Source organism: Petaurus breviceps, unplaced genomic scaffold (genome assembly GCF_028583685.1).
Source record: "Petaurus breviceps papuanus isolate PSGF00001 unplaced genomic scaffold, PetGlider_PUasm1.0 208, whole genome shotgun sequence".
In the NCBI taxonomy this organism is placed as follows: Eukaryota; Metazoa; Chordata; class Mammalia; order Diprotodontia; family Petauridae; genus Petaurus; species Petaurus breviceps.
This window is the reverse complement of record NW_027185852.1, coordinates 31,404,806-31,429,525: the sequence shown is the minus strand read 5'-3', so window position 1 is coordinate 31,429,525 and position 24,720 is coordinate 31,404,806. Positions and strand designations below refer to the sequence as shown.

The following is a 24,720-nucleotide window of genomic DNA, read 5'->3' as shown; positions in this document are numbered from 1 at the left end:
TGGCCTGCTCCAACCTGGAGTGATGACCAGGGAGAGGCTCCTTGGTGGGCAGCTCTTGGGCCAGGCCAGTGAATACACCAGAGGCGGAGTCCTGTCCCACAGGTGAGATCACGAGGGCCTCTGGCCCACCTACCCAGGTTCCCCACATTTATGTCCACCCCTGTCTGTCCCTGCTGCAGGTGAAGTGTGATCAGTATTGGCCAAGCCGGGGCATGGAGACCTATGGGTTCGTCCAGGTGACGCTGCTGGATACTGTAGAGCTAGCCACATACACCGTCCGCACTTTTGCCCTCTACAAGGTGCCGTGGGCCCCAAGGGAGTGGGAGGGAAAGATGGGGAACCTGGCTTGGAGAGGGACCAGGAGGGTATGGAGGAGGAGGCATGGCGGGGTAGGGCAGGGGGTCGGCATGAGCAGCCCAAAGTGACCCCCGATCCTGCCCCACGCTTCTCCTGCCAGACCGGCTCCAGTGAGAAGCGAGAGCTTCGTCAGTTCCAGTTCCTGGCCTGGCCTGACCACGGGGTCCCTGAGTACCCAACCCCCACCCTGGCCTTCCTGCGCAGGGTCAAGGCTTGCAACCCCCTGGATGCTGGGCCCATGGTGGTACACTGCAGGTGAGGGCATGTGGGGGGCCGGGCACTGAGCTTCTCCCATCTGCTCTCTGAGTCTGGCTTGTCCCCAGATTCCATGATGGCATCAGGCCATGTTTAATGAGGGGTGGTTCTCTTGAGAGAAACTCCAGGTCTGACCCTGGGTTTGGCAGATTCACTTCCTAATTAGAGGGTGCAGGAGACTTGACTAGAACAGCAGTTTGGCTGAAAAAGATCTGGGGGTTTGAGTGGACTGCCAGCCAGACATGAAGCAGCCTAAGATAGCCAGTGTGATCTTGGGTTGCACTGAGAAAGGAGGCATCGTGTCCTGCCTTCTGCCTGGTCGGACATCATCTAGAGCACTGTGGTCAGTCTGGATGCTACAATCTAGCTAACCCACCCAGAGGGGTGCAACTGGGCTGGTGAAGGGCCCAGAGGCAGAGGCTGTGGGAGGATCAGTGAAGGAGGTTCAGCAGTCAAAAGACCCCAAGTCCTCACAGTCTGTGTGAGGGAGAATTTATTGACAATTAATTTGTAAGAGCTTAATTAACATAACAAGAATTGTCCAGCGAGTTCCCCAGCCTGGGGATCTTGGGGCAGACTGGAGAGCACTTGGCAGCAGTGTTACCCAGGTGCTTCATCCGTCTTAGGGGTTGGCAGGTGCCTTGCAGGTCCCAGCAGCTTGGAACCTCTGCCAGGAGGGGCACCAAACCTCAGTTCAACCGGCTGGACTTTTGTTCTCCAGAGACTCCCTCAAAACAGGCCCTTCTCCATGGGGACATGGGGAATGTTCTTCAGGTCAGGAAGGCCAGGCAAACAGCCCTTCAGTGGGCTGGTAGTCACGTGCCTGCCTCTCAGCCCTCACCCCATTGCCCTTCCTTGTAAACAAGAAGCCAAGACAGCCAACTCATGCCAGAGACCAGAGACTGCTGCCTAAGAGGGGGAGGGTCCTGCAGACTGCTGCAAAGGAGGGGGAGGGCTGCCACTCACTTCTCCAGCCCTGACATCATTGACACAATTGTCGCTGGGTTTAATCTCTGTGGACGATCCTCCCCAGGTTTCTTATAATTCTTCATATGGTTTCTTCTGGTGCCTTCAGACAGTAAGCATTTATTAAGCACCTACTGTGTGCCAGGGACAGTACTAAGCCTTGGGGTTACAAAGAAAGGCAGAAACCCACCCCCAGCCCTAGGGGGCCTTACATTCTGATGAGGGAAGATGATATGTAAAACACTATGTCCCTGTAAGAGAAGGGTGGCAAGACAGGGTCAGGGCACTAGCCACCGGGACCAGGAAAAGTGGGATTGAATTGAGTGTTGAGGGAAACCAGGACATACTCTGTGAACAGTCATTTAACAGAGTTTGTTAAAGCCCTTTCCCAGTTGACAGACGCTTTGTTTCCTATTTTTTGCTGCCACCAAAAGAAAAAACAATAACTGCCATGAATATTTTGTTACGTAGACTCCTTCCTGTCATTTACCTTCTTGGGGTCTATGCCTAGCAGTCCACTGAGTCCAAAGTTATAAACAGTTTAGTGACTTTTCTTAATATAATTACATGTTTTCCAGAATATCTGGAGCAGTTCACAATTCCACCAACAATGTAGTAGTGTCTTTCTTCCCATGCCTCTTCCAACACTGGCTATTTCCATGTTTTATCATCTTTGCCAATTTGATGGGTGTGAGGTAGAACTCTAAAGTTGTTTTAATTTGCATTTCCCTATTACTAGTGATGTGGAGCATTTTTTGTGTTTGTTCATCTTTGCAGTTTATTTTTTTTTTTTTGGAGGGGGGAAGGCAGTTAGGGTTAAGTGACTTGCCCAAGGTCAAGTGTCTGAGGCTGGGTTTGAACTCAGGTCCTTCTGACTTAAGGACCCGTGCTCTATTCACTGCGCCACCGAGCTGCCCACAATTTATCTTTTCGGAGCTGTTTGTTCATATCCTTTGCCCACTTAATCAGCTGGGGGAACTCCTCTTGGACTTGGGTATTTGTGTCAGTTTTCTATATAGCCTGGGTATATGCCTTTTGTCAATGGTACATATAGCCTTGCCAAGACTTTTCTCACTCAGCATTTTCTCTTCTTACTCTATCCATATTGATTTTGTTCATGTAACAACACTGTAAAATTTTATGTAATTGAATTAATCTCTCTATTGGCATGGCACAGTTGGGAAAAGCACTAGGTCTAGAGTCAGGACTTAGGTTCAAATCTCACCTGCTAGCTCTGTGATTCTAGGCAAGTCATTTAACCTCTCTGGGCCTCAGTTTCTCCATCCATAAAATAAGAGGATTGGGTTCACAAATCTCTAAAGTTCCTTCCATCTATATAAGTCTGTGAATTTTCACAATCACCTCTACCTTTGTTCACAATTCTTCCCTCACCATAGTTGTGGAAGCTACCTGCTGCTTCTGTTCTCTAATTTTTTTAAAGATGTGACCTTATATATTTTTATAGTCCTTTTGGAGGTTATTACAGTATATATGGTGTGAGATGCTGGTCTGAACCTATTTTCTGCCAAACTACTTTTTAGTTTTCCCACTGGTGCTTGTCAAATAAAAAGAAACCCGCCCTCCCCCTCACTCCCGTAGCTTGTGTGTTGGAGTGTCCTGCATGATGGCTGACTGCACTCCTCTCCTTCTGTGCTCACCACTGCTTAGCATATCCTGACACTGATGTTTGTTGATTGATTAATGTTGAGCCTGTTCCACTGAGATCCCAGATCCTTTCTATTTTTTAACTGAACACTTATGCAGATCGCCTCTTTGTGATACTATTTGAAGTCTGACGGTGCTATGTTCCTTTCTTTTCTGCTTTTCCTCATTGTTTTCTTTAGATTCTTGGCCTTTTGTTCTCTGCATGAAGTCTGATGATATTGTCAAACTCTATCAAGTAATCTCTTAGTATTTTGGTTAATTATGACACCGGGTCATTTAATTAGGTAGTGTCTAGTCATTGTTGTTAATGTTGGTTCAGACTAACCATGAACAATGAATTTCCAGTTTTTCAGCTTCCTTTATTTCAAGAAAGGGCAGCTATTTAAGCACCTTCTGTGTGCCAGGCCCCTATCCTTGGTGCTAGTCGACAGAAAGATCAAACAGACCCTGTTGGCAGGGAACTTACTTTCTACAGGAGGGATTCAGCATGATTCAAACAGATAAGTTGGAATAGTCAGTCCACATGTATTAAACACTATGTGCCAGGCACTGTACTAAGCGCTGGGGAAGCAAAAAGAGACAAAAGACAGACCTTGCCCTCAAGGAGCTTACAGCCTACAAATATGTAGAAACAGGCTACATTTTAGAAAATAATTTTAAAAGAGACAGTACTAGGATTAAGAGGGGTTGGGAAAAGCTTCCAGTAGAAGGTGGGATTTTAGTTAGGACTTACAAAGAGAAGCCGAAGAGGTCAGTAGTCAGAGAAGAGGAGGGAGGGCCCTCCAGGCAGGGGCACAACCCGAGAAGACACTGGCAGCAAGAGATGGAACAGCGAGGAGGCCGAGCACAAGGAGCCTGCAGCACCCAGATCAGGAGGGACCTCGGATGTCAGACAGAGCACTTCCTCTGTGATCCTGAAGGCGATAAGGAGAGGCTGGGATTTATTGAGTAGTAGGAGGTGACGTGATTAGAGGTGTGCTTTAGGAAAGTCACTTTGGTGACTGAAGAAAGATTGGGCTGGAGTGGGGAGAGGCCCAGGCAGACCCCTTGCCCCAGTAGCTGTTGTGATGGTCCAGGTGTGAGCTGACAAGGGCCTGCAACAAATTGCTATTAACAGGGAGAGGGTCAAGGCAGGTCTTGGAGAAGAGAATGTGAGCAAAGACACAGGAGGGAGCAGGAACGGGGGCTGCTCCAGAACTATCCAGTTTGAGAAGGCTGGGAAGTGAGGCCTCAGTGAAAGCCAACAGGAGGTTTTTGAGAAGGGGGTTGCTAGGAGCAGGTGTGTGAAAGATGGACTGAACAGAGCCTAGCACCCAGGATAGTGAGGAGGCTGTAGCCAGCACTGTCAGCTCAAGAGCCCCCCCCCCCTCACTCACTCTCTGTGAGTGGGGCCCGGTGTTACAGAGAAGACCAAGGCTAAAGCAACAGAGCTGGTGAGGGGCAGAGGCTGAATTCCAGCTCAGGTGTCTGGTACCAAGTCTGGTAGTCCCAGAGCCCCAAGATTGAAGGGGTCTCAGTCCAGTTAGTCCATCTTCTATCTGCACAAGCTCTACTAAAATGGGCTTGAATTCATGCAGTGTTAGGGACTCGTCACCTCTTAAAGCAGCCCATCCCACACCGGGGTGGCTCTCCCTCATTACCCTCCATGCCCACCTCAAGGGTGAGGCAGGATGAGTCTGAGCCTCCGTGTACATAACAGACTTTCTGTGATTCTGTCTCTCTTGACTTCTCAGCTCCAGGCTACACATCCCCAATTCCTTTAATGAATTCTCCTACAACATAGAATCTGGCCTCCAGACACACCAGCTTAGCAAATGACATTCCTAAAAGTGAATTGCCCAAAACTGAACCTGGGACCTGGGCAGAGGGTCTGTCCCCTCCCTGGGGCTGGAAACTCAGGCTCTCTCTTAAGGAGTCCAAGGCCCATGAGCTTCCTTGGCAGTTTCATCACACTGCTATTTCATTGAGCTTGCATCCCACTAAAGTTCCCAGATTATTTTTAGAGAAGGTACTTCCTAGCCCTAAATTGACTTTTTGATCCCAAGTATAGGGCTTTACATCTTTCATATTATATTTCATCTGACTTGATTCTGCCCAGAATACAGGTCCACCAAGACCTGTCTGGGCTTGGTTCCGTGTGTTGAGGCCCAGGCTGAGACCTGGGGAACAGAAGAAGTACATCTCCAAGCCTAAGCCTAATCCTTGTGTGTCCCCTAGTGCCGGTGTGGGCCGCACAGGCTGCTTCATCGTCACGGACGCCATGCTGGAGCGCATGAAACATGAGAAGACTGTGGACATCTATGGGCACGTGACGTGCATGCGCTCCCAGCGTAACTACATGGTGCAGACAGAGGACCAGTACGTCTTCATCCACGAGGCCCTCCTGGAGGCGGCCACGTGTGGCCACACAGAGGTTCCGGCCCGGAGCCTCTACGCCCACATCCAGAAGCTGGGCCAGGTGCCCCCCGGGGAGAGCGTGACTGCCATGGAGCTAGAGTTCAAGGTGGGTGGAGCCCAGGACAGGAGACTGATGCCCTGGAGACTGTCCGCTCCCCCTGAGCAGAAAAGAGTAACCACCCAGAGTCTGTGAGCTGTCGGGGACCCCAGACACAGGCATCTGGTTCTACTGGAGCTTCCCCACTATGCTTCTAGTTCTGCCTTGGGGGACCAAGCAAGAGGAATCTTATCCCTCATCTGTAGGACAGCCCTGCAGATATTTGAACACAGCTCCCGTGTCTCACCTCTTCTCTCCCTAACCCTAGCCTTCTCTTCTCCCAGCTAAATACCCTCAGTCCACCTCGATGACAGGCCATTCCCCAATCTGGCCACCATCCTCTGGACTGTCTAGTTGACCACCCAGCAGTCCCCCAGCTGTGGACTGAGAACTGTGCAACAGTCCCCTGCTTTTCCCTCACATTAAATACCAAGGTTTAGACTTCCTTAATAGCTGGGTTCGCCTGCTGCTGACTCAGAGAGCCAGTAGTCCCTTCTAAAGCCTCCTAACCAAGCCTTTGCCGGTGTAAGACTTTACATTTGTCCCTCTTGGATTTCACCTTCTGAGGGTTAGGCTAATAGTCTGGCCAGACGTGATCTTTTGGGATCCTTGCTTTCATTCACTGTGACAGCTGTCTGTGCCAGCTTGGGGTCCTCTGCAGATCAGATAAGGCAGCCATGTGATTCATAACCCCCAGCATAGATGCCTGGGGCCCTGATCCTGTCTCCTTAGTGGCTCCCTTGAAGCAGCAGCTCTGCTCTTGAGGGGCTCCTTCTCCCTCCACCAGGGCCTGGCTAGGCTTGGGGATGCCCCAAGGGGTAGAGACTAAACCCTGACTGAACCCTCTCGGTCCCACAGCTCTTGGCGAGTTCCAAGGCCCACACGTCACGATTCATCAGCGCCAACCTTCCCTGCAACAAGTTCAAAAATCGGCTGGTGAATATCATGCCGTACGAGCTGACCCGTGTCTGCCTGCAGCCCATCCGTGGTGTGGAGGGCTCAGACTACATCAATGCCAGCTTCATTGATGGATATAGGTTGGTGGGGCTGGGCCACTACCAGCATGGTGGGGGGCCAGGGCCTGCCTGGCCTGTAGGGATGACCCTGCAGAAGGAAGAGGTCCACAGCCAAGCAGTGGGAGGGGAGGCAGCTGGGGATGGGAGGCCTTGAATGCCAGCATAAAAAACTTGGATTGTCACCCTCAGACTTCAATGCCAAGTGATTGGGAGAGAATTGAACAAGATGCTGTTTGGGCTTTTTTGGTAGAAGGGTCTGGGGAGGCATGAGTCTGAGTCAGACAGGCAAAGCCCAGGTACAGACCCTGGGTACCAGGTGCCAGTGTATGTGACACCCCTTTCCCTGCCCCAGGCAGCAGAAAGCCTACATTGCCACACAGGGGCCATTGGCTGAGAGCACAGAGGACTTCTGGCGGATGCTCTGGGAGCACAATTCAACCATTGTGGTGATGCTGACCAAGCTTCGGGAGATGGGGCGGGTGAGTCTCATGTTCTGTCTTCCTCCATACACCCCTGGGCTGCTCTGACTGAGCCCCTGGGCCCCATCTCTGCCTCCTGAACTGCTCTGGCTGAGCCCCTGGGTTCCATCTCTGCCCCCTGGGCTGCTTTGGCTGAGCCTCTGGGACCAGTCTTTGGCCCCAGATCTTCCTCCTGGGCTGCTCTGCTTCTGCCCCAGGCCGTGATTCTTTCTCTGACCCCTGCCCTCCCACAGGAAAAATGCCATCAGTATTGGCCTGCTGAACGCTCCGCTCGATACCAGTATTTTGTGGTGGACCCAATGGCCGAATACAACATGCCCCAGTACATCCTACGAGAGTTCAAGGTCACAGATGCCAGGGTATGTGCCTCTGTGCAAGTGGGTAGGGCCAGGATGGCATCTGGGCACCCCCATTCATCCTGTGGTGCCCTTGGAGCGCTCTTTGTGCCGGCTATGCAGGTCCTCCTTCTCCTTTCCTGGGTTCAGGGAATCCTCCCTCCCCCTGCAGTCCCAAGCTTCTTATCCTTCCTAGTCCTTCCCTACTGGTCTGGGGGCTGCTCTCTGGTGTCCACCAAGTGAGTCAGCTCCTGGCCGACAGTCCCCTTCTTCACACCTGCCCCTGCCCTCAGCCACACACCGGCCTCAAGTTAAGACAGCAAGCATTTATTAGGCACTCTCATGCCAGGCTTTGTGCTGGGGATACAGAGAGGTAAAAGACAGGTCCTGCCCTCGAGGAGCTTCTAGCCTAACGACTGGGCAGAAACAACACAGACAAGACACAGGAGAATCACAGAGGGACTCAGGAAAGGCCAGTGCAGAAGCGGGGATCTTGGCTGGGACTTGAAGGATGCCAGGAGACAGAGATTAGGAGGGAGGGCATGCCAGGGGCCCCGTCCACAAGCCCGTGCCTCAGCCTTGCTCAGCCCGTGGCGATCCTCCTCCCCTTCCTCCCTTCAGCCTGTCGTCTCCTTTGCCCCATCAGGACCAGTCTTGTCTGAGCCTATGCCGTGCCCCTCCCATGTGGCTCCCAGTCTGGTCTCTGCCCATGCTTGCCCTTGAGTTATTCACAGAGACAGAAGTGACTAGATGTGGCCACACGTTGCACATGGGGGTGGGGAAGCTGAGGTTGAGTGGGAGGAGCCAGGCAGCAGTGGAGGGGTGGGGGCATTGAGGCCTCACCTCCTGATCTTTCCTCCTTCACTCCCACATAGGAAGAGATGGCCCTTCTTGCCTCTCAGATGTGCCATGGGCTCACCCCGTCTCCTCTTGCATGTTATCCCCTTTTCTGTCTCCTCCCCCTCTCTAATTTTTACCTTCTCCCTAGCCATGCCCATCTGTAAAAGCCCTCAGGTCCCCTCCAGCTACCCCCTGCAATCTGGCTTCTGACCTCAGCCTTCCCCTCCCCTCTAGTCTCCAGTGATCTCCTGGTTGCCAAATCCCATGGCCTCTTCTCCGTCTTCATCGTCTTCAGCCTCTGCCCGTCACCTCCCCCTGGATCTCTGTGCTGTGACTCCCCTGGCTCTGATCCCCCTCCTCTCCATCCTTCCCTACCTGGCTATCCCCCAAGGCTCTGTCCCCGGGGGAACCTTGTTTGTCTCTTTTCCAACATTCACAAGCCATCTCATCGGATCCTCCGGATCTGAACTCCAGGGCTTGGTCACCATTTGCTTATGAATGTGTGGGACTGGACCTGGCCTGGGTGTTTCCCACTCCACATGTCCAGAATAGGACTCACCATTCTCTTGTGTCCCCGCACCCTCCCTCCTGAGAGATTCCAGGCTCCCCAAAGCAAGATCTGCCTGGCTTCCCCAGTGTGGTGTTAGGCATGCTGCCACTGGTGGTCAGTTCTGCTAGGCTGCATTGGGCTGCACAGAACACACCGGCTGGAGCCAGGACCCAGATTTTGTCCTGCTCTGCCCCTCACTGATGAGGCTCACCCTCCAGCCTCAGTTTCCTCCTCTCTTGGTGGTAGTGGCAAGGGAGTCCGATGGTGGCAGAGAGTGACCTTGTTCTCCAGGCCTGTCAGAACCCCCCACCCCAGCCCTGCCATCCAGGCTCTTGGGAGTCCTGGTGTGTGAAGGTCATGTCAGCACAGGCCTCAGTTATCCTTAAGTCTACCCCCTCCCCATTGTAGGCCCAGCTGCCAGAAACAATCCCTCCTCACATTCCCCTTTTAGACTCCAGTTGTCTTCAGGGTCTCAGGTCCCATGTCTGTAGAGTGGGTGTGAGTCACCAGATGGCCCAGTGCTAGGCCCTGCGGCCTGTAGGGTGACAAAGATCACACCCCTCCCCAGCCCACTAGGCCTGGCTTTTCCCATGCATGCCTGTGCCCCAGCCTGGGGTGGGGGAGAACCAGAAGGGGCAGCCTCTGGGAGGGCCTTCTGTCACACCTGCCCGCCCCCACTCCCCCAGGATGGCCAGTCAAGGACAATCCGCCAGTTCCAGTTCACAGACTGGCCAGAGCAGGGTGTTCCCAAGACAGGCGAGGGCTTCATCGACTTCATCGGGCAAGTGCACAAGACCAAGGAGCAGTTTGGCCAGGATGGGCCCATCACCGTGCACTGCAGGTAGGCCTTAGGGAGCGGGACTGGGTGGGGATGAGGGCAGAAGGGACTGGGCTTGTGAGGAAGAAGCCTGAGCTGGCGCCACTCCCTTGCAGCGCTGGGGTTGGCCGCACGGGTGTCTTCATCACACTGAGCATCGTCCTGGAGCGCATGCGTTATGAGGGTGTGGTAGACATGTTCCAGACAGTGAAGACCCTGCGCACACAGAGACCTGCCATGGTGCAGACAGAGGTACCTGTGCCTGGGTCCATGTGGGGGTGGGAAAGAGAAAGCACACTGAATGGGCAGGTGAGGTCACTTGGGGGAGCTGGGCTGGATCCAACAAGATGAAGTTCTGTAAGTGTCAGCATCAAGTCTGATGTGAGCATCCATGAGAGTGTGCTTGAAAAAGGTCCCAGGGTCCTAGTGGCCTGAGAGCTCCGTATGCATCAGCATCGGGATGACAACAGCAGGAAGAGCAGTGGTCCCCAGAAAACCCAGGGGTGTCTTAGGTCACACCATGAGAAGCAGCTTCCAGGAATCTGCTGGAGGCTGTGGGTTAATCCTGGGCATCAGAAGTCAGTTGCAGAGGCAGCCAGGGTTGGAAAGGACCAGAATCCATGTTATGTAATGAAAGACCTGGGAGTGTTTCCCTGGCTTTGCCAGGCCTGGAAGGCAGCAGCAGGGTCAGTGTGGGACAGGGGAAGGCGGGGGAGGGAGATCCTGGAGGACTCTGGGTCAGGGCCTCCCATGACCGCCTCCTCCTCGGCTTCCTCCCGCGCCCCAGGACCAGTACCAGCTGTGTTACCGAGCGGCGCTGGAATACCTGGGCAGCTTCGATCACTATGCAACGTAACCTCCGCTCGCTCAGTCGTCCTCTTCCTCACCCTCATCCCCATCCCGTCCTGGGGCCTGGCAGGGACGGCGGCAGGAGCTGCTCGTTCGCCGAGCCATCGAGACCTCGACTCTGCCCCCTGCGTGGTGGCCGAGGCGGCGGCCCGGCTCCGACCCCAGTGGCCCAGGACCTTCCCCCCAAACCCCAGAGCCAAATGTGTCTGGGGGGGCGGCTGCCGCCCCCATCTCCTCATGCTGCTTCTCCCTGGGTGGGCGGGCGGCGGGCGGGGGGCAGAGCCACCTTTTTGTACTCAGTTCAGTAGGGGTAGCTGGGTGGGTTTTGTAACCTCTTCTGATTTCCCTTCTTTGTGGACGGTGAAAGGGTCCAGGCTCCGGGCTTGGCTGGGGACTTTCTCACTTTCTGATCCTTTTCTTTGTGTTTACTCTTACCGATACAAATAAACAGAAGATGCCTTTCCTCCTGGGGAGCCGCCCCCTCCAGGGAGCAGCCCACCCCCAGGGTCCGCTGTGGGTGCCCGGCAGGGGCTGCTACCACTCCAGGAGAAGCTCTGGCTCCCTGCTGCTGCAGGGAACCACCACTAATTTTGTTCTGTTGTTTCCTTTGGTTTTCCTTCAAGGCCTTTTTTTAGGTGCCACAGCTGTTGGGGGGAGGGGAGGGAGGGCAGAAGGGGGGACCTGGGGGAGAAGGGAAATACTCAGCTCCAATCATCTATTCCAATGCGTGTTTAAAAATTACAGCCTGGTACTGATGAAGTGTCTGGGGAGACCCTGAGAGGGCATTTCCCATCACCTCCGTGTTTGCAGAGATTAGAAATACCAACCCTCCCTCCTAGCAGCCAGAGGTCGGGAAGACAGGAGTTGGGAGGCCCCCTCCTCTCGCTGCCTTCTTCTGCCCTGTGCTTGGTGGGCAGTGGGGCCAGGCCTGGGCAGGGCACACGCAGGGAAGAGCACAATCCAGGCCCAGCCCCCACACTGGGCAACGCCCCAGGGCCGCCCGGGGGAAGCACACTTTCGCCACCCGGGACCAGGGGGCATCTCGGAGACCTTGGCGTCCTGCACCAACCTGTAGCTGTTTTATAGGAATTCATCATCACAGCCAATGTTCAACTTCAGGGTGTCCTCATGAACCAATGTGGCCAGACTACTGGACTCGGTGTACCTAGTCGCATCCCCCTCCCCCCTTCCTCCTCACTCAGGGGAACACCCTGGGCCTGCCCGGCCGGTGGGGGGTGGCAGAGCCCCACCCCCTGACCCCGGCACTCAGGGTCACTCTGTCGGAGGAGACCAATGTTCATTTCTGCCTTGTGGGTGTCGTGCTGTTGGGTGGGTGCGCGCTGTACGCCACATGTCTGTTTTCTACTTGTTATGAGACTGCAGCGTCATTGCATAATTCTGGATGTTAATAAATTTGAATAATTGGGTTTCATACACATGGGGCTCCCGACTATTCTTTCCCATAGCTGCCCACTAGCTAGCCATGCCCATATAACAAAACAAAGCAAGATACATCCCACTGGCTGCCCACTCAGTGACCCACCAACATCTCCACATTCTCCGCATGGGGGTGCCTGTTCCTGGACGAGAGGAGTTAGCCCAGTACATGGTCCACTCCCAGCCCTGAAAATCTTGGGGGAAGCCTGAGTTTGTCTCCATCTCCTTAGACCTGCTGGAAACTCCTGGGTTGCTGCTGGCTCCAAGAGGAGGGGTTTTGCACACTCCTGGGTCACCCTCTGAGGACCCTCTAAACCAACTCTGCAACTCCCTGTACCATGAGGAGAGTCCAGCACGCCACAGGCTCTGGGGAAAACCCCAACTCTTCCTGCAACCTGCCAAATCTTGACCCAGTCAGAACTTTCAAGTGTCTTTCCCCATCTGCAAACTGATTTTGGAGAGAGAACAAACAGGACCCAAAGAACATGCATTAATGGGCAGGAAGAACAGTTGGATGGGTTCAGGAGTAGATGAACGTTTGAGCCGAAAGGGTCACCTTTGGAGATCAGTGCTGGTTTGGCAGCAGGTCCCATGAAGTACCCCAGGCATGTGTGTGACTGGCAGCGCCTTGGATTAAAGCAGAAGTTCCCTGCTCACTCATCAGATGTGCAGATGCCCCAGAGCTGGGCAGGATGGCCAGCACAGTGGACGACAGTGAGCTGAATAGAAGATGAAAGTCTATAGAGACTGGGTGTGGTTGAGCCTGGCCTCCAGGGGCTCAAGGCCAAGCCTGAAGCTCATTTGGTGAGCCCCAGTTCCAGGGCCTAGAGCTGCCTAGGAAAGGGCAAAACCAAGATGAGCCTGTGAGGAATGGGCTTCCTCAGGAAGTGGGGACTCCTCCCTGACACTCTTCAGTTACGGGGGAGGGAGTTAGGTGGCTTGTCAGAGGGATCGAGAAGGGTCAATGGGCAAGTGTGGGCAGGGCTCAAGAACCCACAACACCCCTTCAGACTTGGGGGCTCGGGATCTTCCCAGGGCTTCTAACTACACTCAGTGAATGAATTTGAGAACACAGACCCCCCAGGCTCTCAGGGAGAGGAGAAGGTGTCAGGATTGGGAATCAGCTATTGGGGATGGCACCAGGGACAATGTCCCAGTCGAGATAACATGCACTTATTAAGCACCTACTGTGTATCCCAGAGAACCCAAATGCTCAGTTTAATGGGGGGGGGGAACCATATACAAATGGCTGATCCGCGACAGACTGCGTGAGTGAGGTGGTTGGAGAGGCGCAGATGCAAAGTGACTGGCCTTGCCATGCCCCCCACACAATGTTCCATCTCCTGACTCCAGTCATTTTTTCTGGCTGTGCCCCCTGCCTGGCATGCCCTCCCTGCTCTTTTCTGCCTCCTGGCTTCTTTCAGGTCCCAGCTCAAACTCCACCTTCTACAGGAAGGATTCCCTCTGTCATTATGTCCGTAGCTTGTTGCCTCACGCCGGGCAATGAGCTCACCTTTCTGCGTATCCCCAGCGGCCGACAGTGCCTGGCACGTCGTAGGTACTAGCTGTTTGTTGTCCACAAAGTCATAGCTTCACATCCCACCTTAGACTCACCAAATGTGTAACTTGTAAAAGTAAGCCTTCTCTGAGCCTGTTTCCTCATATGTAAAGTAGGAGTTAAGTACCTGCTGTGTCCCTGGCCCTGGGGAAACAATGCAACTGAGATAGACCCTGCGCTCAAAGACCTTACATTATACTGTAGGGAATCAGCTTGTACACGAATCACACTCACAGACCTCACACACACCAGACACAGGCACACAAACACTCACATTCACACTCCCCATGAGTCTCTGTTGTACATTGGCTTTAGAGATGGGAAGGGAAGGCAGTAACAGATGGGACCGAGTGCCTCCTGCCGACAGGGCTGGAATTACCAACTCAGAGGCCAGTATCTCGGCATTCACCGCCAGGTGACGCTCCAGCCCTGAGATGCACCTCAGGCCTTTTTTTGCAGATGTGATCTGGGTTACCTGGGGGTTCCCTGGCTCCAAGCTTTGGCTTTCGTGTTGTGCACACTTCTCTATACAGGGTATAAAACTTCCCCCAAATGCTACAATTTCTTGGAATCCCTTCTCCCCCTCCCCTTGCAGGATGCCTCTTTCCTTCCCAGCTTTACATGGCCCGAAAGAACAGCATACTCATGTTATTCCTTGGCACTCACAGAATAGAATCAAAAGTAAAAAATAGGATGTTAAGCCCCCTCCCCCAAGCAGCTGAGCCTAGCCTCTCCTGGAGAAGTCTGAAACCTCAGCTCCATAGAGGTGCCCTACAAAAACACTTGGCCTCTGCTTCTGCTCCTGGGCGCCTCCCTTCTGCCCTGTTCATCCTAGCCCGGGCCAAGAGCACCAACAGATAGAAGCAACTTTTTAAACATCAAACAGGAATTTCTATTTTACCCTAATGATATGAGAGAGCCTGTAAGCATTTCAGGCAGAGGAGTGGTCTAACCAGTCCTGTGTTGGCATCATCACTGCCACCTACAGGCCAATACCAGTCCCAATCAATTGAGGTATATAGTTGGAGACCACCCTCCAAAAGCCTGCTGCCTCGATGGCAGGGAGACTCAGTCTCACTGCATTGAGACTGTCCCCTCCCCCTAAATGGCTGATAAGTCCTCCCCTGCCTCCCAGGACAAAGGGAAGACATAGAGATCTCTGGAGGTCCATGCAGTCTCAATGTCCATTCCAGCTTGAGGCTCATCACTTCTCTCAAGGCTGACCAGGTACCGTCCTTCCCCCTGGAATCCCCATCCTGTCCTGGCACGCTGTCTCTGCCTTCTCTGGCTTTGTTCAGAAGATCCCTCCAGTGGCAGCCTCAGTAACACTCAGGTATCCTATGTGAGGAGTCACGACCTGGGGAGATGGGTAAATGCTTTGGTTTTTTCTTCTTTTGAGTTGAACTTTACATTTGACTCTTTCTGGATTTTTTTTTCCCTTTCTGATTCTAATTGTACCCCTATTAGTTCTTGGAGTCCTAATCTCAGCCTCTCCTTTCCCAGATGAGCTAAGTCCCCAAGCAGGACTAAACCTCCCCCCTCCGAGTTGTGTAATTGGGGGTGTCCCAATCTCATTATCTTGAGCCCCATTTTGGTGTGTTCTCCCTAAAGTCAATCACTTGAAATTAGCGGCCCTCTATAACTTAGCCAATTAACATCGGTTACCTTCTACAAAGGGACATTTACTGAGAAGATATGGTCAGAACAAAAACATCCCCCAAACTGGGGGCATACTCTCACTTCAGTCCTGAGAGAGTGGGTTTAAATTTAAGCAGGAGCTATGAAGCATTTACCTCTATCAAGTTCACTTTTTCTTTTAATTAATTGTATTTTTTTTTCAATTAACAATTGAACAAAAAAGAAAAAATCGTATAATAAATGTGTGGATATATGTCTGTGCATACAGATAGTGAGCTCAAATTCCCCGCTGGTTGTGTTGAAAAAAATGATGCCTTATTCTGGGGGGCGGAAGGGGGGAGGATTGCCTGTTTTATCTTCAATACTCTGGAATCATGGGTTTGTCTGCCTTGATCAGAGACCTAAAGTCACTCAGAGTTGTTTCTCTGTATAACATTGTTGTCCTTTAAATTGTTCTCTGGCTCTATTCAGACTCATTTTGCATCAGTTCATAGAAGTCTTTCCAATTGCCTCTGAAACTGCCTACTTTTCATTTCTTTTGGTGCAATAATATTCCATCATATTCATGTGCCATCATTTGTTTAGCCATTCCCCAATAGTTGGGTACCCCCTTAGTTTTCATTTTCTTGCCACTATAAAAAAAACCTATAATATTTTTGCACATATATAACTTGTTCCTCTTCTTTTGCTCTCTTGGGGAGTTTATACCTATTGATGCTGTTTCTGGACCAAAGAATAAAACCTGTTTTAGTGACTTGAGGGGCATAGTTCCAAATCATTTTCCAGAATGGCAGGACCAGTTCACAGCTCCATGAATAGGTCACTCATATGCCCATTTTCCCATAACTTCACCAACACTTTTCCATTTTCCTCTTTATAATCTTTGCCAGTATGATGGTGCAAAATAGAATCTCAGCCTTGCTTTTATTATTAGTGATCTGGAGCATTTTTTTTATATGACTGCAGATAGTTTGGATTTCTTCCCTTGAAAATTGCCTGCTCATATCTTTTGACCATTTATTTGAGAATGGTTCTTGTTCTCTTAAGTCTGAATCACTCCCTTCAAGTTCATTTCTAACTGACCTAGATGATGGACAGAGCTGTTCCCTGGCTTGTTAGGTCTGGTATCAGGACTGCAGGGTGCTGGCGCGGGCCCTGGTCACTCCTGAGGGCTCTACCAGCTGACCAGGCTCAGCTGGCTACACACTCTGGCATGGACTCTCTCCCAGGGCTCTGTGATTGAAGCTCCCAGGGTCTATTTCTATTCCATCTTCAGTACTCCTTCAGGAGAAATGAAGGCAGAAAATAATAGACACAACAGGGACCTGAACAACAGGACATTGTGTTTGTGACTTCGTGGCAACTCAGGTATGAAGAATAGACTCTCTCCCTCCCTCCCTCCCTCTCTCTCTCTCTCTCTCTCTCTCTCTCTCTCTCTCTCTCTCTCTCTCTCTCTCCCCTTCCTTCTTTCTGTCTCCCTCCCCCATCCCTCTCTACCTGTCTCCTTCCTCTCTCCCTCCCTCCCTTCCTCCTCTCTCCCTCCTCCCTCTGTCTCTTTGTCTCTGTCTTTCTGTCTCCCTCTCCCCTCCCTCTTCCTGGATGCTTTGTTAGATACAATGTTAACTAAAATTGAAACAAACCAGAAATCTAAATTTTAGAGAATTTTTATGTAGCAATGGATCCAGAAACACAAAAATGCTTTTGGCCCTGAGTTGTAGACTTTGAGTGTTAAAAATAAAGTCATCATAAGAGCATTGAAAAGAGACTCAAAAGCTTTGGGCAAATGGTCAGAGATGAGGTCCGGCAGGAAGGGCGCCACCTGGTGGACAAATCAGATATCGCCCTGGGAGGAGAAAGGAGGAGGAGGAGGAAGATGGCGAAGATGGTGATTCGTAGGAGGATGGTGGCTAGCACATACGTCACTGTAAGGTTTCCAAAGTGCTTTATATGTGTTTTCTCACGTCCTAACAACAACACTGTAAGGCAGGTGTTATTACTATCCCCACAGATGAAGAAGCTGGAACTGGAAGTCCTGAAGTGACTCACTCCCGGTCACAGGGCTAGGAAGCGCTCGGGTCTTCCTGACTCTACCTCCCGCCTCGCTCTCGCTGCCCTGATGAGCGCAGTGGCACACTCACTGCCTTCCTGGGAGCTTCAGGAAAGCAGCCTGCGGGCCAGTTTGGCCAAAGTACCCCCGCGGTGCGCCCGCGCCAGAAAGGGGGCGCTTTGTCCAGAGCATTTGGGGGCAGATCAACCTCAGGAATGTCATGGAGTCACACAGTTGGGGAAGCTTGCCACAGAACTGGAAAGTTTCTGAATTTTGAGCTGAACTATATTTTGAAGGGTATTTTGGGGCAAGGGAGGTTTCTTTTTCTTCCCATTCCAAATCAAATTTTGAACTCTTTTCTTCCTTCTTTCAAGAACTGTTTCTTTGTGGTGCAGATTTGGATGCATTTTTAAATGACCTTTTTCCTTTATTTTCTCCCCCCACCACCAGACAGATGCTCTTCTCTCAAGACTGACCAATGCTATGTCACACGATTCCAAAATGCCTTGTTCTTCTGGATGCTAGTGGGTTGTGTGAGCACGGGAAGCCATGTGCTCCAATCCCCTCATTACTTTTTCAGATCTCTTTGGTGTGAACTTGACAAGTCTCAACAAACAAATGGGCTCCCTTCCATCTACGAAGAATAGGAAAAGAGAATTGCATAACCAACTGTGAATCTCAATTACGTACAGCTTTAAAGTATAATCCACTGCACATGGTCATTCATTCCAAGACTGTACTATTTGTGTCTCCTTCTGCACACCTTCTGTGCACTTTAAATATGTGGGGAACAATGGATGACAACTAACTTGTGATCCCAGGTGAGATGCAGCATAGCGGCGCCCTTGACAGTAACTGTAGGAAAGTTTGGAAATGGGGAGCGTTTGGGAGACAGAAAATCAATTCAGTTCTGGACATACTGAGCTTAAGAAGTCTGTGGAACATCTAGTTTGAAATGTCCAGCAGGCAGTCGGAGATTCCAGACTGGAGGTCAGCCAGTAAGGACAAGTAGATTTGTGAATCGTTGGACACAGAGTTGAGACTTGAAGCCTCAAGAGCTAATGGGATGACTGACCGAGTGAAGCAGTGTGGAGACAGAAGAGAAGAGGGCCCAGAGCAGAGTCCTGTGGGACACCTACAGTAAATGGATTTGACTGGGATGAAGATCCAGCAAAGGAAGCTGAGGAGTGGCCAGATTGGTAGGAAGAGAACCAGGAGAGGATGACATCACCAAAAACTCAAGGGAAGAAAATAATGGGGAGAAGAGGGTGATCAACAGTATCAAAGGAGGCAGAAGAATGAGGAATGAGAAAAGACCCTCAGAGTTGGCAGCTAAGAGATTGCTAGTGACTTTGGATAGCATACTCTCAATGGAACAAGGAGGTTAAGCATCCAACTGTAGAAAGATAAGAAGAAAATCGGAGGAAGTGGAGGAGCCCATTATAGATGTCCTTCTCAAAGGGTTCAGCCACAAAAAGGAAGAGAAGGGATGACAGTAGGGATGTGTGGATCAGAATGAAGGGTTTTTAAGGATGAAGGTGACACAGGTGTGTTTGTACATGTTAGGGAAGTAGCCAGAGATGGAGAGAGATTGGCAATAAGTAAGAGAGTGTAGATGATAGAAAGGATGTAATGGGAGCCTTTGGGCATATAGAGGGTTTGCCTTGGCCATCTCATTATGTATGTGAGACAGGTGAAGGGGGAGGTGGCACAGAAGGCATCTGGGCAAGATGAGATGAGAAGGGGGAAAGAGGGTAAAGCGATGGCATCAATTTTTCCAGGGAAGTATGAGGCATGGATCCCAGCTGAAAAGGGGGAAGGAGAGCCATAGAAGGTTTGATGAGGAATGAAAAGCTTTGGGAGAGTTACTGCGGGGGAAGAATGACTCAGGGAGGCATACAAGGACTCAGACTCAGTCATCCTGATCTTGTGATTTTCTTTCTCTGCCTTCATTCCCCAACACATGAAAAAGCAGTGGGTAGGGGGAATAATTCAAGTCTGAGGCTTGGCAGGGCAAGATCTTGAATAGGATAAAGGGGAAGGGGCTTGAGAAAGGAGGACAGTGTAGAGATTCACAAGATGAAAAAGGGAAGGACAGGGACAATGGCCTGGGGAAAAAACTGCAGGGTAGAGGCTTTTTTCATACATCATGAAAAAAAATTGTATTTGGTAAAGATCACTTAAAGAATTGAGAAGCATTTGGAAAGTAATTAACATAATTCTAAAGAACTAGTGTGTCAAAGAACTAATTATAGAAACAAAAGAAAATTTTAACAAAGAAAATGACTATAATGAGACAACACACCAAAACTTATAGGTTACAGCCAAAGAAGTTCTGAGGGGAAAAATTATATCTCTAAATGCTTTCATCAAGGAAAGAGTTGTTAATGAGACGACTAAACCTAATTCCAAACAAATAAATAAATTGAGCCTGCAATTAAAAAAAAAAAACTTGAACAAATAAAAAATTCCCAATGAAATAACTAAGTAGGAATTATGAAAATTAAATAGATTAAGCCCTTTGAACTGATAGATGAAAGTAGAAGTATGTTTTTGTGAAAAAAAAGTAACAAGTTATTTAAAAAGAAAATAAACCAAATTGACAAAATCTAATGCTCATTTCTATTAAAAACTCTAGAAATCATTGGAATAAATAAATCTTTCCTTACTATATTACATATTATTTACCTAAATCCAAGAGAAAAGATTATATGTAATTGAAAAAAGTTAGAGGCCTCACCATATAAGATCAGAGGTGAACTCATTATCACTACTATTATTTAATGTGGTGCTAGAGATGCTATCTAGAACAAGACAAAAAAGAAATTGAGGGAGTTGAATTATATCATCTCTTGAGTCCCTTCTACCTCAGATCTCCTGGACCTCCTACATTCTCCTGCTTGCCTTTTGACCAGTCGTATTTTTACTGTAATGGTAGATCGTTCTCCTTATTCCGCTATCTCAGCTACTTTAGAGGTAATTTGATATACTGGGAAGAACACTGGGCATTGTGTGATTCTAAGTGGCTGACTTGTCGCTGTTTTCTCATCTGTAAAGAGGGGATACTATTTTTTTTTTTTACAAATTGATTTGTTGGGGTAGCTAGGTGGCGAAGTGAATAGAGCACAGACCCTGCTTAATAAATGGCTATTGACTAAAAAAATTAGCAGCATTTCCATATAACAATCACAAAATACAAGAAACAATAATACAAAGGGAAATCCCATTCCACATTACTACAAAATGCATAAAATATCTAGGGATCAACCTACCAAAACAGACAAAAGACTTATATGGATTCAATTCCAAAATACTCCTTAAAGATATAAAGAACAATTCAGGGGAGGCTAGGTGGTACAGTGAATAGAGCACTGGCCCTGAGTTCAAATCTGGACTCAGACAATGAACACTTACTAGCCATGTGACCTTGGGCAAGTCACTTAACCCCAATTGTCCTGTCCTTTCCCCCTCCAAAAAGCAAGCAAAAAAACCCCAAAAAACTCAAATAGCTGGAGGAATGTTCAGGGTTCATGGCTAGACTATGACAATATAAAATTAATTTTCACTTTTAAAAAAATGTTATTTATTTTTTAGTCTTCAACATTCATTTCCACAAGATTTTGAGTTACAATTTTTTCTCTCCCTGTCTTTCCACTACCCCCACCCCAAAATAGCAAACCTACTGAATACCCCTTCCCCCAATCTGCTCTCTCTTATATCCTCCCCCTTCACCCCGCTAACTTTAGAGTAGGGCAAGATGGGTTTCTCTATATCCCAGTACCTGTATATCTTATTTCCCAGTTGCATGTAAAAAAATTTTTTTTAAACATTTGTTTTTAAAACTTTGAATTCCAGATTTTTTTCCCCTTCTTCCTTCCTCACCCACCCCCACTAGAAAAATAAGCAATTCAACATAGATTGTATATGTGTATTTACCCAAATCATTTCCATAGTAGTTACATTGTGGAAGACTAACTATATTTCCCTCCATCCTATCCTGCCCTCCACTTATTCTATTTTATCCTTTGGCCCTATCCCTTTTCAAAAATGTTTGCTTCTAACTACCCTCTCCCCCAATCTGTCCTCCCTTCTATCATTCCCCCCTCTTATCCCCTACCCCCCTATTTTCGTATGGGGTAAGATACCCAATTGAGTGTGTATGTTATTCCCTCCTTAGGCCAAATTCAATGAGAATCAGGTTGTCCCATTCCCTTTCACCTTCCTGCTATTCCCCTCCATTGCAACAGTTTTCTCTTGCCTCTTTTATATGAGATAATTTACCCTAATCTATCTCTCCCTTTCTCCTTCTCCCATTATATTCCTCTCTCACTTCTTAATTTTATTTTTTAGATATCATCCCTTCATATTCAACTCATCCTGTGCCCTCTGTCTATGTATACATGAACATACAAATGCCCACATTGACATATATATTTATATACACATACACCCTCCTATATATACATATATGTATGTATACATATATACACACATATATTCCCTTCAATATCCTCATACTGAGAAAAGTCTCATGAGTCACAATTATCATTTTTCCATGGAGGGATGTAAATAGTTCAACTTTAATAAGTTCCTTATGATTTCTTTTTCCTGTTTACCTTCTCATGCTTCTCTTGCTTCTTGTATTTGAAAATCAAATTTTCTGTTCAGCTCTGGTTTTTTCATCAAGAATGCTTGAAAGTCCTCTATTTTATTGAATAGCCATATTTTTCCCTGGAGCATTATACTCACTTTTGCTGGGTAGGTGATTCTTGGTCCTAGCTCCTTTGATCTCTGGAATATCATATTCCAAGACTTTCGATCCCTTAATGTAGAAGCTGCTAGGTCTTGTGTTATCCTGACTGTGTTTCCACAATACTCAAATTGTTTCTTCCCAACTGCTTGCAGCATTTCCTCCTTGACCTGGGAACTCTGGAATTTGGCTATAGTATTCCCAGGAGTTTTCTTTTTGAGCTCTTTTTCAAGAGGTGATCAGTGAATTCTTTCCATTTCTATTTTGCCCTCTGGTTCTAGAATATAAGGGCAATTTTTCTTGATAATTTCTTGAAAGATGGTATCTAGGCTCTTTTTTTGATCATGGCTTTCAGGTAGTCCAATAATTTTAAAATTATCTCTCCTGGATCTATTTTCCAGGTCAGTGGTTTTTCCAATGAGATATTTCACATTGCCTTCTATTTTTTCATTTGTTTGGATCTCTTTTATAGTATCTTGACTTCTCATAAAGTCATTAGCTTCCAATTGCTCCAATCTAATTTTGAAGGAGTTGTTCTCTTCAGTAAGTTTTTGCAATTCTTTTTCCATTTGGCAAATTTGACTTTTTAAGGCATTCTTCTCCTCATTGGCCTCTTTTGCCATTTGAGTTAGTTTACTTTTTAAGGTGTTTTTTTTCTTTCAGTATTTTTGGGGGGTCTCCTCTAGCAGGCTGTTGACTAGCTTTTCATAATTTTCTTGCATCATTCTCCTTTCTCTTCCCAATTTTTCTTCACCTCTTCTTACTTGATTTTCAAAATCCTTCTTGAGCTCCTCCATGGCCTGTAACCATATTTTCTTTTTCTCTCTTTTTTTTTTCCTTTTGGAGGGCAATTGGGGGTAAGTAACTTGCCCAAGGTTACACGGCTAGTCTTTTTGTGTTAAGTGTCTGAGGCTGGAACCAAACTCAGGTCCTCCCAACTCAGGGGCCCACGCTTTACTCACTGCGCCACCTAGCCACCCCCAGTTCATATTTTTCTTGCAGGTTTTTGATGCAGGAGTTCTGACTTTGATGTCTTCCTCCCACTCCATGCCTTGATCCTTTTTGTCCCCCAAAAAGGATTCTATCATCTGTTTGTGCTTCCATTGCTTGCTCATGTTGGCAGCCAATTAGTTGACTTTTGAGCTCTTTGCCACAGTAGAACTCTGCTTCCAAAATGGAGAGCTATGTCCCACATCACTGGGGTTTTTGCAGCTGCCAGAGCTATTAGATGGGTGCCCTCTCTACAGCCTCCACACACTCTGGCTCACTGGTCACACACCCCAGGACCACCACCCAAGACCACAATCCAGATCCAAGCAGGTCAAAGAAAGAGTGATCACCCTCTGAATGGTCACTTGGTCCCCCTACAATCTTCAGGCCAGGAGCTCCTGAAGCAGTGATGCAACAGTGGCTGCAGCCACCGCTCCTCACTCTGTGCATAGCAGCCAGACTGCACTCCCCTGTTTGAACTAAGTTCCTCACTGACATTTTACTTTGTCTTTAGCATTTGTGGATTGAGAAGTCTGGAAGCCTCTACAGCTGCTGGTGATCCACTCTCCCGAAGTCCCCTCCAGCAGCTCTAGCAGTGGATGGTTGGGACGCCCTGGGGCTAAAACCTCAGCACAGTCACCTGCTGCAATGGACCCTTCCTGCCAGCCTGCTGGGCTTCCTTCAGTGGGAGATTTGTTTCTCTCTGTCACTTTATGGGTTCTGCAACTCTAAAGTTTGTTTAGAGTCATTTTTTACCTGTATTGGAGGAGGTGGAAGGCAGAGCCCCCAGAAGTCCTGTTTTTACTCCGCTATCTTGGCTCTGCCCCCCTAATTTATACTTTTAATGCTATACCAACCAAATTACCAAAGGGATACTTTCTAGTACTTAATAAAATAGTAACAAAATTCATTTGGAAAAACAAAAGATTTTTGAGCAAAGATGGGACCTAAAGTTACAATGGGCCTCCTAAATCCTAAAGTGAGATTGAGATTCAGTCAAAAGGCCACACTTAAGGATTCAGAAGATGTGGCCTTAAGGCAGCAGGTTCCCCACCCCTGATCTAGAATATCAAGGGAAATGATGAAAAGGAGCAGAGACAAAAGGAGAATAGTACTTTTAGATTTCAAACTATGTTATACAGCAACAATAATTTTTTTTTAAAGCAATTGGGGTTAAGTAACTTGCTCAAGGTTACATGGCCAGGTGTTTCTGGGTAGGTACTAAGTATCTGAGCCCTGATTTGATCCCAGGTCATCCCAACTCTGGGGCCGGTGCTCTTACTCGCTGTGCTACCTGGCCACCCCAGCAACAATCATTAAAATCATCTGGTTTAAAAAAATAGAAGGATAGATCAATGGAACAGACTAGACAAGGTAAAATAAAAAATAATAGAACTCAATAACCAGTGTTTGACAAAGCAGAAAACAAATTACCTAGGAAAAAAACTGATTCAAATGCATAAGACTAAGAATAGAGTAGAGGTAACACTGTAGAGGTCAGGGAACCATAAAATGTTGAGGTCTAGAGTTAGGGGTGCTCGAGACCCCAAAATGCCAACACTTCTGGTCCTGCCAAATGAATTCGGCTCAAGTTTTCTCTCCACCAAAGTAAAGCAAAGTTTTTTAAAGATTTGCCATAATGGATAGAGTCTGAAGGAGCCTGGGTATCTGTGAAGC

General features: G+C 48.7%; 1 protein-coding gene across 3 annotated transcripts in view; it reads left to right on the top strand.

The window, feature by feature from the left end:
• LOC138165433 (receptor-type tyrosine-protein phosphatase F) overlaps positions 1–12,059 on the top strand; it is a 95,454-nt gene extending 83,395 nt beyond the window's left edge. For all 3 annotated transcript variants that reach the window (XM_069093787.1, XM_069093788.1, XM_069093786.1), the window contains 9 exons: positions 180–299; positions 458–612; positions 5,461–5,746; positions 6,596–6,774; positions 7,106–7,232; positions 7,466–7,591; positions 9,644–9,798; positions 9,891–10,026; positions 10,562–12,059. In XM_069093787.1, coding sequence (XP_068949888.1) covers positions 180–299; positions 458–612; positions 5,461–5,746; positions 6,596–6,774; positions 7,106–7,232; positions 7,466–7,591; positions 9,644–9,798; positions 9,891–10,026; positions 10,562–10,630 — 1,353 coding nt within the window. In that variant the 3' untranslated portion in view covers positions 10,631–12,059. The remainder of the gene's footprint in view (positions 1–179; positions 300–457; positions 613–5,460; positions 5,747–6,595; positions 6,775–7,105; positions 7,233–7,465; positions 7,592–9,643; positions 9,799–9,890; positions 10,027–10,561) is intronic.
• The last annotated feature ends 12,661 nt before the right edge of the window (positions 12,060–24,720 follow it).